Source organism: Setaria italica, chromosome IX (assembly GCF_000263155.2).
Source record: "Setaria italica strain Yugu1 chromosome IX, Setaria_italica_v2.0, whole genome shotgun sequence".
Taxonomy (NCBI): domain Eukaryota; kingdom Viridiplantae; phylum Streptophyta; class Magnoliopsida; order Poales; family Poaceae; genus Setaria; species Setaria italica.
Window position 1 is genome coordinate 22,933,295 of NC_028458.1, and position 14,978 is coordinate 22,948,272.

The 14,978-nt window shown below is 43.7% G+C and overlaps 2 protein-coding genes across 2 annotated transcripts; one reads left to right on the plus strand and one right to left on the minus strand.

Annotated features, from left to right (window-relative positions):
* Positions 1-1,841: 1,841 nt before the first annotated feature.
* LOC101769331 (probable protein phosphatase 2C 71) lies at positions 1,842-7,586 on the plus strand. Its single transcript, XM_004983169.4, has 9 exons — positions 1,842-2,171; positions 2,250-2,920; positions 3,706-3,767; positions 4,014-4,083; positions 4,332-4,419; positions 6,250-6,419; positions 6,499-6,642; positions 6,724-6,852; positions 6,936-7,586. Exons 1-9 carry the CDS (start codon positions 1,994-1,996, stop codon positions 7,116-7,118), a joined length of 1,695 nt encoding a protein of 564 aa, XP_004983226.1. The 5' UTR covers positions 1,842-1,993; the 3' UTR covers positions 7,119-7,586.
* A 172-nt stretch (positions 7,587-7,758) lies between these two features.
* On the minus strand, positions 7,759-11,213 carry LOC101769734 (inositol-3-phosphate synthase 1). Its single transcript, XM_004983170.2, has 10 exons — positions 10,947-11,213; positions 10,702-10,770; positions 10,393-10,528; positions 9,925-10,172; positions 9,607-9,833; positions 9,401-9,516; positions 9,138-9,314; positions 8,856-9,044; positions 8,685-8,747; positions 7,759-8,358 (listed from the first exon to the last, which is right to left on the minus strand). Exons 1-10 carry the CDS (start codon positions 11,129-11,131, stop codon positions 8,239-8,241), a joined length of 1,530 nt encoding a protein of 509 aa, XP_004983227.1. The 5' UTR covers positions 11,132-11,213; the 3' UTR covers positions 7,759-8,238.
* Between the last annotated feature and the right edge of the window lie 3,765 nt (positions 11,214-14,978).

Sequence of the window (14,978 nt, forward strand, 5' to 3'; positions counted from 1 at the left end):
GAAGATATATGCCACAAAATAACAATTTAATCATGGTGGCCTGCCAGCAAACTGCTGGGCCCTGTGGAAAACCAGCAATTCAGTTTGTTTTGAAAAGAAACAAGTGAAATCTCCTACTGAGATTGGGTGCTTAGCTTCCACATTCTTATTGTATTGGGCGGGTCTTCAGAAGCCGGAGGATAAGATGAACCTGGAAGCTGGCACTGAGGCGATGAAGGAAACGGTGCTGCATTTCCACCCTCATGGAGGAACGGTGGAAGAGCTAGGGACGTGGATAGTGTTGCTGTAGTAAAAAGACCCTTTCACTCTCCTTTCTCCTTCCAGAAGACTCAGAGAGAGAGCCGAGCGTCTTGCTGATAGCTAGAGAGGGCTAGTTGTCATGCTGTTTGATAGATCGCGCTCCTTGTTTAGTTTGCCTTGTTGGTGTTGGTCTGCCTGGTAAGGGTGAGTCCACCAAGAGTCTTTGCCCCCAGCTGGAAGCCCCTGCGCGCCTTGCCTGCTGGGGTGTTCTTTTCTTTTGCTGTCAGTACCTGGAATGATTGTGACACTGAGCTGCTCTGTAATTTTGTTGCTTGATGGTAATGAAATTCGGGCGAGCCCTTAGTGAAAAAAAATAAGAGATTGGCTACTGTCGACCACTAAACTTCGTAGGCACATCACGATTACCTTCGGGTAAGCGATTGTAGCGATTTTGTTATCTTTCTTTGTGTGCATATCACTGTGAGGAGCGGATCACCGTACCGAGGTGAAAAGGGACCGCGCGGCGCAAACGGATGTTGTCACGTTCGGAGGTGGAGGTCGTAGGGTCAGCATGACATAGATTGAGTCTCCAAGAGTTGGAGAACAACGAAGGTCACGGTGAAATCGAAGGACGGCAGAAAGGTGCCGTGAGAAGCGTGACCCAGAGCAGGAATGCAAATCGAATGTAAGTCGAATTTGTATACCTTTATTTTTACCTTTTTGCAAAGCATATTCTTAAAATGTGCCGGATAGATGAGTATTTCGAGAATAAGAAATGATCCTTAGCCTATTTATAAATAGAGAGCCCCTTTATGATATAAAGGGGATAATTTTTTTTATATAGATTAAAACTAGTGCTCACCTTAGTTTAGAGTTCCCTCGATACCGACAATTTTAATACCCTACTTGTTTTCCTAGCTCCAACAAGTAACCAAACTTTTATAGTAGACTTGATAGTGAGATTATCATTGCACCAATTTTTGCCAAAAATAAAATGGTCGCGGTGAGAAACACTCAAAATAAAAATGATGATGGAGTAAGATTAAGGGGGGTTTGTTTCCTAGGGTTAAAGTCCCTATCACATCGGATGTTTGATACTAATTAGGAGTATTAAATATCAGCTAATTACAAAACTAATTGCACAGATGGAGGTTAATTCGCGAGACGAATCTATTAAACCTAATTAATTCATGATTTGACAATGTGGTACTATAGTAACTATTTGCTAATGATAGATTAATTATGCTTAATAGATTCGTCTCGGGAATTAGTCCCGAGCTTCTGCAATTAGTTTTATAATTAACTAATATTTAATTAGGATCAAACATTCATTCGATATGACAAGTGCTAAACTTTAGTCGAGGATTAAGCACGCCCTAAAAGCAAAACATTGACACGGGCGAGGGAGATGTGAAAAACAAGGACCTTCTTGTTGTGGACTGAGGAGTAATATAATGACCCTTCATTGCACCGTTAACTACCGCAATCAAAACCGTGGGGCCCGCCTGAGCTCCGCACGGAGCATTGGGCCCACCCACCAGCGACCCGCACCGTCCAGCCAAGAACTCGTGGGGGGCAGAGGCTACTGCTGCCTCGTGAAGCTATAATCCATTCCTTTCCATTCCACAGCGGAAGGAAGCTCCGGAGTCACAACCTCCTCTCCCCCGTCCCCTCCTCTCCACCTCGCTCACAGTTCAATTCAAATCTCTCTCTCTCTCTCTAGCGAGAGGAAAGCGAGGACTCGAGGTGAGCCATGGCGGAGCTGCCGCTGGCGGCGGGGCTCCTGGACCTGCGCCCCGGCAAGCTGTCACCGAAGCCCCCACCGCCGCCGCCACTGCCACTCCCCGCGCGCCGCCGCGCGCACGCCACCTCCGCCGCCGCGGCGGCCCCGTCCCCGCGCCGAGCGGTTCCCGAACTCCACTCCACCACCGGTAAGTGCTAGACCCTTCCCTCCCTTCCCCTTCGTCTCGGTCGCTAATTCGGCTGTGTTGTGCTATCTTCGCGCGCAGAGCTGGCGGACGGGAGCATCGTCTTCCGCTTCGGCCAACCAAAGCCCGACGTGCTGGAGCCGGAGGCGGAGGCGGAGCCGGCGAGCCGTGGTCCGGGAGAGGCCGCAGAGACCAGCCCCGACTCCAGAGTCTTCCCTGACTCGGACGCTGTGAGCAGCGGCGGCGAGACCGAACCGGAGCCTGACTCTGAGCAGGCGGTCACCGGCGCGGGATTGGGCGCCCCGGCTGCGGTCGAGCATCCGCGCCCGAACGCTGCAGCGGAGGTTTCACCGGCACCTCCGCCTCCTGACGCAGGCGCGCAAACCGGTGCCGCCTCCGCCGCGGGTGAGGAGGCGCCGGAACAGGTGGCGGGTTCCAATGCTGGCGTTGAGGAGGCAGAGGCCAGACTGGCCTCCGCGGAGGTGATTACCGCGGCCGAATCTGAGTATGAGACCGAGGGCGACGGCGTCGCAGTTGGGGCAGGCGTTCCGACGAGTGGTGCTGTCGTGAAGACGACAGGGACGGGTTTGGAGCAGCGCGAGGAGGCGGCGGGGACGGCCGGTTTGGAGGAATCCGAGGCCGCGTCAGAAGGCTCCACCGTGCAGGATTTTGACACCGACGTTGAGACGGAGTCCAGCGGCTCCAGCGGCGACGAGCAGGGAGCGGAGTTCGGGGTCCCCCTACCAATAGTGGTACGCAACTGTGTGCTTACGCGAATCTTTCCAATTCAGATGAGATGAGCAATCTTGTTTGCTTATCAAGAATGCATCCAATTCACCATTCACCAAATTAAACGAAGGTGTTAAATTTCTGGAAGAGTTTTAAGCAATTGCAGAAAAATGATTATGTGCTGACTAGATGATGGTTAGTTTCTTCTAGTATTGGCAGTTCATTCAGTGAAGTGTAGAGTTCAATTTGGTGAGGATTGCTCCTTTGGTTCATGTTTGTGATGAAGTGCAAACTTAGTAGTAGCATAACGTGTAGGATATGTTGAGTACTAACTGTATGCTTGCCAAAATCGTGAACAATTGCATCCACCTTTTGTCACATACTCCCCGTTTTTCTTTTCATATTTCTAAAGTTCACTGGCAGCTGTATCTTTATTTGATTTTTGGCGGAATTAGCTGTTAAACTGTCCCTTTCCCCTTCTGTTCACATTCTCGGCCATGTTTTATATCATGTGTTGCTGTCGTGATATTTTTGTTTGATTCATTGCATTGTAACCATATCTTGTAGCTTGCAAGGGACCGCACCTTAACTAAACGACATAGTCTTTATATCAGGTGCTGCATACGTATCCTTTAAGCACTATGGTCTGAACTTTCGGTGCAAAATGAGAAAACTGTCGTGAACATTATGTGCCTAGTGGGCAGAAATCTTGTGCAGTTATGGTATTGTAGGATATCTGTTGGTGTTATTGGATTGGAATTTTGGATATATGTTTGTCTGGGTTAACATGCTCGTTTTCATCCTACAGGAACGAAATAGCAAGGAGGTGGATTGGAAAAAAGACACTTCAGAGGTGAAGGATTCTGATAGGTATTACTTTGTTTCTTACTTTGATTTCAAGTGTTTCAGACCATAAAGTGGTCAGTAATAGCTTATGCTGCAATGGGTTCTGTTGGTGTTAAAGCTATATATGGCATAAGTTTCCTCTTCATTGAGTTATATCTGTCATGCAAGCCTGTCTTACAGCTTTTCCTGACTTTATGCTTGTGGTAAAAGCCTGTGCGCTTGTAATTCAGAACTACAATATCATTTTTTAATGTTTTAATTTACTTCTAGGATGGTTGAAATAGCCCAATCAGAACTTGTGTTGTTGTCAGGTGCTGCAATCCTGCCTCATCCTTCTAAGGTAATAACTTCTTTGTATTCTCTTTTGCTAAATATGCATTTGTCGCATCTCACCGAAGGATTGAAAGCAATATTACTTTCAAGATCTTGATAACTATCTTGGTTAGTTAAATAACTAACTACTGCTCCAAAGTTCCATGAACTTCATCTTTTCTATGACATACTCACCTAGGCTGCAAATATTCATCTTAAAATGAATCCATACTTCCCCTGATGCTTCAGTTATGATACTTGTCTAACTATTTCCAGGTAGCTACAGGCGGAGAAGATGCATATTTTATTGCAGGCAATGGCTGGTTTGGTGTAGCGGATGGAGTTGGCCAGTGGTCATTTGAAGGTAAAAGCACAAGATTTTTTGGTTCTCTGATTTTTCTATTTCAGCCTTATGAACTATGCCCAGCCTTCTGATGCCAAGTTTTGTCACTACATTTCTATCCGTAGTATGTAGCTACATACACATGTTTAAAAAGCAGTTCATTGCCAGGCAAACTCACTCAGTGCTTGTTCTTTAGAGAACGAATAGAGGTGTGGAGCTAAATTTATGAGGGGACGTTGTTAGTTGGAGAACAAATAGTAGAACACTGACTGAAATTTTAATGAATGCTTGATATTCAATGTTCTGTGGATACTGGATGGAGGAATAAAATAGTACCGACCTCAGAGAAAATCAGTGAATTAATAATTGTTATGAAGGATAGAAAGCAATTTTACTTAGTATGAAGAAACTTGGATTGTAGGAATGAGCATTACAGCAGGATTGTTGTGCACCCCACATGTTCTATATTGGGCTTGGGCATATTTTGGAACCTTTTTTTCACATCAAGGAGACCACCAACACAAGCTTCTTCCCATGTGCTCACAGAATGTGACCTCCCTGAGAAGTGAGAACTTGTTTCTGCGAGTTTCCTAGCTAGCCAGGGTTCGGTACACTTCTTTAAGACAAAACCATCAGATGGCATATTCCCATGGCTGATTTTTTCTTCCAGCCTGCTAGGAAATTTTATGAGGTCAAGATTCTATGAATTAAAAATTCTTTATTTTTTATGTAAAGCACATACAAAAGCCTAGTGAGAACCATATTAAGCTTCGTTGCATTTAATTCTGTAATTTCTTTCAGCTAGTTGAATGGGAAGTAAACTAAATCTATTGCCATAAAATACATGACAATGACAGGACCAGAAATGACAAGGCCTGACCATTGAACTGAAGGATGATGATATAATTACCTTTGATTTTCAGTTTTCATGTCTTGATCCAAATGGCATGACGAATGTACCCATTAAAGAGATTAAATGTACAGCAATATACTACTCCCTCATAAATAATTCGGAAGATTTGACTGGTTGAGGTACAGCATGGCCCCAACGAGATGTAGATAAGCATGTAGACTAACAAGTTGACATACAAAAAGTTGAAAACGACAGGAGCTGGGTGATTTCTCTATCTCTACAACTGCACACATTTCACCTACTCCCAGCCACAAAACTATCAAATTGTATTAAAAGATTGTAAGCGTACTTCTATTGATTAAATAAGAAATTGGAAGTGTTAAAGCTGTTTTATTTAGGAGAAAATATTATTTGAAATGTCTAGGCAAGGAGCCCACCACAGTCTCCACATGAGATACACGGCAGATAATTTCAGCGATAGTGTTCATATCAGTTGTTGTGTTGGCAAAACTCAGAAGAATTTGGTTGCCAGATAACTGTATTCTTAGGCCCTCCACAGTGTACTGTTGAACCAATGCTTTAAAGCAACTTTTTTGGTTTTAGGCATCATTTCTACTGGTGCTCAAATACTGCGGCAACCGATGCCTGATAAAATTTTCTTGGCTTTGGGGCTAGAACATGCGCTGGTGCTTGCTTATTGAAAATGTGTTACAGGCATTTGGAAGGAAATAGAGAGGAGATGAGTTTAAGATTTTTAGTTCTATTTTGGGTCCCAGCTATAGGAAGAGACTGATGCCGCACATTCGTGTTAGAAGTGAAACTGGCATCTCCAATGACATGATGTTTCAAGCATCAGTAGTAAAGCTACACGTTGTGAAGGCCTTGGCTCTGTCATCATATTGAGCTCACATGTTGTGCCACCGCTAGCTGAATTTTAAGTGTATTATAATAGTTCATGGGAAAACCACAGCCAGTGCTGATGTAAATTCTGGGCTCAGGAATCAATGCAGGGCTTTATGCAAGAGAACTAATGGATGGTTGTAAAAAATTCATAACTGAGAATCAAGGGGCCTTAGATCTTGGACCGGAGCAAATCCTTTCCAAGGCAGCAGATGAAGCACATTCTCCTGGTTCTTCCACTGTATTAGTTGCTCACTTTGATGGCCAGGTCTGCTCTTTTGATCAACACTTTTCTGTTTCTTCATTGGCCATTTTCTTATTGTTTATTGCACCTGTCAATGTTACAGGTCCTTCAAGCATCAAATATAGGAGACTCTGGGTTTTTGGTAATAAGAAATGGAGAAGTTTATGAGAAATCAAAACCTATGGTTTATGGTTTCAATTTCCCACTACAAATTGAGAAGGGAGATGACCCCTTGAAACTCGTACAGGTGCAAACAATTTAACATGAAAAGCTGTATTCCATAACATGCTAACATTAACATTTGGGCTAATTTTCACTCTAATTTCAGAATTATACTATTGATCTAGAGGAAGGAGATGCGATTGTGACAGCAACAGATGGCCTTTTCGATAATGTCTATGAGCATGAAGTAGCTGCAATAATCTCTAAATCGTTACAGGCGGATCTAAAACCAGCGGTCAGAATCAATATCATTCTAAATAAAAAAAGTGCTCTATGGGAAACAAAAAGACTAAGTACATATTTTTGTTACATTTGCAGGAGATCGCGGAGCACTTGGCTGCGAAGGCCCAGGAAGTGGGTAGGTCGGGAGCAGGGAGAAGCCCATTTTCAGATGCTGCTCTCTCAGTCGGGTACCTTGGCTTCAGTGGGGGCAAGCTGGATGACATAGCTGTGGTTGTATCAATTGTCCGGACTTCTGAAATTCAAGTTATACAAGACTGACTGATGCAGAGAACCAAAGCTCTCAGTTATGTTGAAGCTGTACTGCAAGCGAGCCACCCTTCAGCAAACTACTCCTCTGTCCCAAATTGTAGGTCGTTTTGGCATTTCTATGTGCATTTTTGTTATGCACTTACAATTTGGAACGGAGGGAGTAGAAGTTAAGCTGTGCGTGGTGGTTTCCCAAAAGGTGAACAAGATCAAGATGTAAACATGAGCAACATACATCATGCTTGATCAGCAATAGCCAACGGTCAACAGAGCAAAGCTCCCCCTGTTGCCCTTACATTGTTATGCTATCGGAATAGCACCATTTAGATGTAGCCTGGTGCTCCTCGTTGAGCTGTAATCCAATGTCATCTGTGGATAGGAACTGGACATTCGTGAACAGTGGTTGAAACTTGCGAAGTCAAGTAAAACTTATATACTTTCGTAGCACTGGCAATCATATGAGAGTTTTGCCGATGGACAGACTGATGCTGCAAGCTTATTACAAGGAATTCTTTACAAACTACTAATATCAGTATGGCAGCATGAATCTTGAAACTACAAGCGAACTCCTGAGCCTTGTGCTGATGTTGGGTAACATGCAGAGATAAATACAGAACTGCAGTTTTCTCTGGGATATAAATTTTTTCACAGATCTACCACTGTACCAACCCTTATTTGTGTCAATCAAGAAAGTTTTAAGAGACCTACTGCATACTGAAAGAAAAGCAAAATTCCTGCATACAAACCAGCAAAATGAGTTCATCATCCAGCAATCAGCATATAAAGCAACTAAGAGTTTTGATTTTCTGAAAATTAGACTGGACATTTCTAACAGCTCTTATCACACACCAAGTAAATAAAGGCTTCATGCCGCGCACAGCAGAGATCCAATACACAATCTAGTCTCATGAGTACCGAAAATGAGCCAAATCTGAAAAAGGAAAAGAAAGCCTTCAAAGAGGATCCATCTGATATCATCCATGTTTGATCTTCCTCCATGGCCCTTTTCCTTCCTATGGCCTCCTGTTATTTCTTCTTCAGGTTTGGAGGAGGCGACTTATTCCCACACCTTCGCTTGATCCATGCCTTCCCTTCTATCTCTTCTTGTCGTCATCCGTGAATGTGGAACTCTTTATTTGTGCTCAAGGATCATGTTGTTCTCGGGGGCGAGGCCTACGCAGGCCCGCAGGATGTTCTCCAGCATGGCTCTCTGCTTGGCCAGTGCATTCACCACTGGTGTGCCTGGGGGTACCTATTTAAGAAACCAACCTTTTTAATCAAATTTATGAACTCACATTGGACAATACAAATCCTTCTGTGCAATCTAACTGCTTGGTATAAGCTGGTCAGTACTAATGGTAATAGTGAAGTTGCGAACTACCATCCCCTACATTCTCACAATTTACTATGCCTTAGAAGATTTTTCAATCCCATAATAAACCATTTGAAAATACATTTTAATAGATAACAAAAATAATCATGTTATTTCAATCCTAAATTTGTGATACTGATATGATAGACCACTACAACATGATGGCAGAAGATTGTAACAATGACAAACAAAATGAAAAATCTTACAAGAGGAGCCTTGCTGAGATAGCTCAAAATGGTAGCCACAGGATGGAAGGAATGGAACTTGTCCTGCACAAAGAGGGGACAAAATAATTAACGGTGTTTCTTCACAATCAGGTAGTGCAACAGAGATGCCATGCACGAGGCACGAGACTAATTCAGTTCATCATCTGTTACCTGCCCTTCGGCTTTGAGCTGAATCCGTGTGCTGAGCTCAGCCAGGAGCACCAGGTCAAGGATGATGGGTGCTGCGAGGAGCGAATCCTCACAGGTGTTGTGCAGCACGATGGTGTTCTTTCCGCCCATGAAGATCTCAGAGGTGTATTCGTCCATAGCCCTCTTGCTGTCTCCCACATAGGGGATGTACTGCAAAAGAGAGAAAAAATGAGTAACAACCAAATGTAAACTAGCATCTCTGGATAACTCTGAACAAAGTCATAAACAACTTGTCTGACTGACCTTGATCACTATGACGTGATCAGGGTGTTCCCCGGGACTGTATAGGATGGGATTGCTGGCGACCATGTCGTCGACCACGCTGCTCTTGGAGATCTCCTTGGACCGGAAGACTTGTGGAGCAGAGAGGTTCATGCCATCATTGTTTCCTAGGTGGTTGTAGCTGGCAATTGAGGTGGGCTACAGTCACACAAACAAAAAAAATTCCTTATCCGTTCTTCTACAACATCCAATGCATGGAACAAAGTTGCAGAATGCGATGGTACCTTAATGCCAGCACCGACGAGGAAATCGACCAATACAGACTTCATCTTGGTCTGCCCGCTCTTGAAGTCATCACCACCGATCAATGAGTTCTTCTTGATGGCAAGCTCAATTAGCCCTGTGCAAAACGGGAAGAGTAGTGTGAGCACGGACCAATAATTGGAGCACTGAGTACACATGTACACTTCTGCAGAGCAGGGCTACACACCGGGTACGAAAGTGTTCTGAGGGCTTCCATTGACGAAGGGTACACCCTCAGAGACGCAGGCTATTGCATACAGCGTCGATGGTGAGATCTCTGCCTCATTCTTCTCCAAGGAAGCCATGAGGTTGTCCATGGTGTCGTTAAGGCCTGTGACTACATTGCTATACCTCTCGGTGTTTGCCGTCCACAGCACGACAACCTTGTCAACCTTGTTTTTTTCCTTGAACTCCCTGGTTCATGAGCCACACGATTAACTTCATGATAACAATTTTGATCAGGAGGGAGAAATTGATTCTGTGTTGTAAGTTTGTCTCTATGTACCTGATGTCCTTCTTGATCTGCTCCACCTGCTCTTTCTTGGTGCCCTGGATGAGATTGTTAGCACGGGCACCTTGGTTTGCAGCGACAAAGTCAGGGTTGAATATTCCGGGGAGGGGCACCATGGACTGCATGTAGGGCCTGAGCTGCTTCTGAAGGTTGATGTCCAGCACCTTGGCCCTGGCCATGGCGTCGGCCATGCTCAAGTTGCTGATGTCCCAACCACCGAAAACGATAGAGTTGGGGTCAACCTGCAGGGTTCAACAAAGAAATCTTCAGCGCTGCTTACTTACACATAATCCAGAAAGAAATGGATATATCTTATATCTTATACACATGATTAGTAAAGATTCTGATTTAATTTGCTTCGAATAAGAATACATTGATTACAAATTTGTTCTAAATGCATGATCTTGAAACTGGTTGCTATTAATTGTGAGGTAGGAGGAAGTTGAGGAAGAGGGTCATCACCATGGGCACGAGGCTCTTGAAAGGCGCGTAGACCTCCTCCCCGTTGTGGCTGCCGACTCTGATGGTGGAAGCCTGCGTCAGGGAGCCGAAGTAGTTGGCCTTGTGAACCTTCTCTTTGGTCTCCCACGAAATTCCCCTGAAAGAAACACCATCGCAGTTATAAAACAACACGGAGAAGGCTATCGAGGGATCGACGGTTGAAATGCAAATGTTTCACGAGGTCATGGATGGAAGGATCAAGGATGCATCTCTCCCAACTGCACAGATCTGACGAGAGATGACGATGGCGATGGAGCTGCTGAAACTTACTCCCTGTTGGCGATGACTCCGGCCGTGAGCGTCGTCCCATTGTTGCCGCCCCATCCAACGAGCATCACTCTGCATTCGAAATGACGTACGAAATGAATCATCAACGAACCGAGAGGAAAAACAAGGAAATGATGACTAGATGCATTTTTTTCTGATCATGATCTTCTCATCTGATTTCTGATCCTCAATCCTCATCCCAAGAAACAAGAAAGTAATCGGCTGGTTTGTTACTTTGGTATACGTACCCGAGCTTTGGGACGCTGGTGCTGGTCTTGAAGTTGTAGGTCACGGACTTGGGCCGCACAACCCATCCAGCGCCGCCATCCCCCGGCGGGACGACCTCGGTGGTGTCGTAGCGGTACTCCGACTCGATCTCGCCGGCGCCGTACCGCACCCGCGGGCTCTCCACCCGGAAGCCCTCCACGAACATCCTTTCTCCTCTCCCTCTCTCGAGATCTCCCACTCGCTCGCCCGCCGCCACACTCTCACCTCCCAAAAACGAGAAGACTCGCTCAACGACGGATTGGTGATGCAGGAGGGATCCAACAGTCCAGGGTAAGGTTTTATAGCTGCGCGCGGCGTCCACCGCGGCATGCAGATGCGCGGTTACTGGCGAGCGACCGATAGGCGCCAGTTGCCCGGGCCTTGGCCGATTCTCTCGGATCGATCGCCACATCCAGTCCATCAGGTGGTGTCACAATCGCGATCCAGGCCATGCATGGTGATCCATGGTGCCAATGGTGATCCTCCGTGATCTGCTGTTCAGTTATTTGGTCGTCTACTTAGAGTAAGGGTGCCCCGGCCACATTTACATTCGGATCACACGTGAGATCGTGAACCACACCGGCCGGCCATATTCATGGCGGCGCGCATGCCTCGGTTTACCACGTTTCAAAAAAAAAGTGAAGAATGGCATAAAACACCGCGTATACTGAAACACGTTGCGCCACGATTTAGCCCTCTGTTGCACCTGGCACCATACTTTAGCTCAACAATTATCACATCGCACCAACGTTTTGAATTTACATTATTAAGTGGCCTTAGATCCACATGTAAGCTACACCGATGATTTTAGTGTGCCACGGCGAGGGGGGAGGGGGAAATTCAGAAACCACGCCAATAATTCTCGAAATATCTAAATTGGACTCAAAAGCTATCTTTTTCGAGAAAACTCTAAAGAAAACCAATAACTATTTGTCATTCACAAAGTCCTCCGAAAATATCCATTAGTAAGTATATCTAGATCAATGTACGAAAAATAGCAACGTAACCTAGCACCACCATAAATAGGGGTAGCTAATGAGCCAGCTCGGCTCGCTATGACCCATTTGATAATGAGCTAGCTCGGCTGGTTAAGGGTAATAAGCTAAAAATCAAGTTTGACTCAATTCATTTGAAAAGCTCGAGCCGGTCAAGCATTATTCAACATTTATGTTAAGACCAAAGGTAATATTAACAAAAATATGATAATTTAAGATTATGAACATCATCTAAAAGTATAGTTAATGATGATATTATGAAAATAAATATTATAAGTCAATAAACTAGCATAGTAGGACCATTTGGAGGCTCAAAATGGACTATACTAATACAAGATTTGATTTATTAGTTGAATAGCAAGTTTATTTGAATCAGATAATAATAATACCACTGTATTAATAAAAATAAGTACGGTATTTTTATATTTATCGAGTCTAATGAGCCAATTGAATATCATGGGACCGGTTCTCGAGCTGGCTCATTAAAAAGCAAGCTGAAATTGAGGTCTAGCTTAAGTCATTTGAGGTCGAGCCGAGGTCTGTGTGCTGACTTTATGAATCTCAAGACTAGACAGCTCAACCTTTTGGATGTACTCATGACGGTAAGGTTAGTGTACATGTATTCATATGGGTAAATGGAAGTTTGTGTTGTTCATAGAAAAAATGAAGTGTAGCTCAAACATTGTAGTGAAAGAACAATCAGGAGCATAGTGAGATTGTGAGAGAAACATTATTATGGAACGTATGTTGTAATCAATCGAACCAATGTGCCCACCGATTGCAATGGAAGCTGACATTGTGCTCTTCTTGTCCGTCCTTGATCTTGTTGCTTTCGTGCTTATGTAGAATCATGTGTGTGATAGTGTCACGCCCAGTTTTAAGGATAAAATCGAACGCACCCTTTATGCATGCCCAGGATCAAATTTCCATGCATAAAATGGCATCATCAGTGAATATCATAATAATATCATTAGAAAGCGTATAATAAATACAAAATGACCATAGGGTCTAAAATAAAAGATTACACAATTGTAGACTAATCGCAGCAGAGGGCTTCATCTTCCATAGGAATGTCGACTGGGGGTACGCGTGGCTAGATCTCCAGGTCTTCATGATCCAGTTTCTTCTTCTTGTTCATACCCTATCAAAGTCTATAGCAAGCGTAAGTGGACTTATTATGCCACTTAGCAAGTGGGAGGGAAAGGGATGGCATGAAGGCTTGAACAAGGAGTGACTTTATTTAGTGGACTACAAATCTCATATTTTATTTGGTCAAGTTTTAATTAAGCACCTAGAGAGATATTAAAGTTAAGGCTTCCCAAACCACAACCACCTTAAGTTTAACCAACTTCCCAAACCACATAACCACTTTGTGATCCACTCAAACTAGGTAACCATGTGAGGGTCCATACCGCTCTTAACCATGAGCACGGCTGTTATAACAGTTTTACACTTTATAGAGGTTGTACACTTTTCTCATGAGTCATGATTTCCCTTATTGCCGGGTTGTACAGACCCTTAAACACTTCCGAGGTGAGTTGGCGGGAAACACTACGAGACCTTCTGTTGGTTCTCCAGTGTGCATTGACCCTCAGGCCCTATATTGGCGTACCAGCGGTACACTGAGCCGCGCATTTCTATTTGAGGTGCTGTATGCCCCCATACCCGCTCAACGTTGGCCACTATATTACCCAACTTGCTTAGCCAAGATCGTCCCCCATCCAATTTTCATGATTGCCCAGTAAGTCCTGGGTGATCGCTCCATAGAGCAAACCTTAAAATTGGCTCGAGCAAGACTAACACATTCCAAGAAAAATAGTTTATCCACCTTCTCATCCTTGCTCGAGCCACCTAGGGTTCCAGGTTGCTAAAAGATTACCAAGCCCATATGTTGCATAGTTCCTAACACCTCTAGTGTTAGCATAGTAACTAAGGACTAATCATCTGCATAATCATGGTCATAAATATACTTGTTTGTGCATTATGGTATGCTTAAATTCCTGAGAGCATTGTTGCACAAATGATGTGTTTTACCTTTTAAACAGCAATTAAAGGAGGAATTAAGCTAATTAGAAATTTAATATTAATTAAAATGGTGAAACATGAAAAATATTATATTTCTGCTAAAAAACAGTTAACAATGTCAAACAAACCAAGATATAAATCATAAACATGTTTACATGTTGACACAAGTCAAACATTTCAATTTCTAGGAGAGGGAGTGAGAAATCTAAGTGTTGCTTAATTCAATTTTGCTAGGTTTGACCGACCTTTAAAAATTAGTTTTCCAAACATCTAACTTTTGACCAACATGAAAGCTGCAGTATGATTTATTTATTTTCATCTAAGTGTGTTGCGGTTGTATGAAATTTTTGTTTAAATGTTCAAAATTTTGGTCAAAAACTAGTCAAACTACTATTTCAGCCATCACCTGAAAAAATTCAAATTCCTAATTTCAACCCAAACATGCCACGAGGCTAATTGAATTTCTTCAAATTTTACATAAGAACTTTCAAAATTTTCTTTTTAGAACTTGTTATTCTATACTAGAAACTAACATGCGGAACAAGTTTGGTATGTTTTGACAATAATTTGGCTTTCAAATCTCTATTCAAAATTGGCTAGAAATCATGTTTGAACCTCTGAAATTTTAGAGAAAAACTAGGTTTGTTCAAAGTTCAAGCTTGAGTAGTTTCTAAACCAGTGTACTCTTGAATTTTCACCCTTACTAAAGGTTTAGGGAATGATCTAAACTACAATATTTGTATAGAACTTGGGTATGAGTTATGCGCTGAAAATTAGAGTTCTAAACAATCAAAGGTAGTTGTGCAAACATGTTTTGCACTTAACCAAAATCTGGGGACGAACTTGGGCTGGCCGGTCAAGTGGCTGACCGTGCCAGAGCTCATACGCCATGCAACCGCTGGCCTTCGGCCACGGCAGCGCCATCCCCAACCAGCGAGCAGGAAGCTCGGGATTTTGCTCGAATCCCGTATGCCTCGCCTTCAAAGCCTCACG

Excerpts from the sequence above, each read along its gene's own strand:
- LOC101769331 (XM_004983169.4), top strand. The coding sequence starts at position 1,994 with ATGGCGGAGCTGCCGCTGGCGGCGGGGCTCCTGGACCTGCGCCCCGGC. Across the intron at positions 3,768-4,013 it reads GAGGTGAAGGATTCTGATAG|GATGGTTGAAATAGCCCAAT; the intron begins GTATTACTTTGT and ends ATTTACTTCTAG. Across the intron at positions 6,853-6,935 it reads AGGCGGATCTAAAACCAGCG|GAGATCGCGGAGCACTTGGC; the intron begins GTCAGAATCAAT and ends TTACATTTGCAG.
- LOC101769734 (XM_004983170.2), bottom strand. The coding sequence starts at position 11,131 with ATGTTCGTGGAGGGCTTCCGGGTGGAGAGCCCGCGGGTGCGGTACGGC. Across the intron at positions 10,173-10,392 it reads TCAAGAGCCTCGTGCCCATG|GTTGACCCCAACTCTATCGT; the intron begins GTGATGACCCTC and ends TGAACCCTGCAG. Across the intron at positions 9,517-9,606 it reads TCAGAACACTTTCGTACCCG|GGCTAATTGAGCTTGCCATC; the intron begins GTGTGTAGCCCT and ends CGTTTTGCACAG.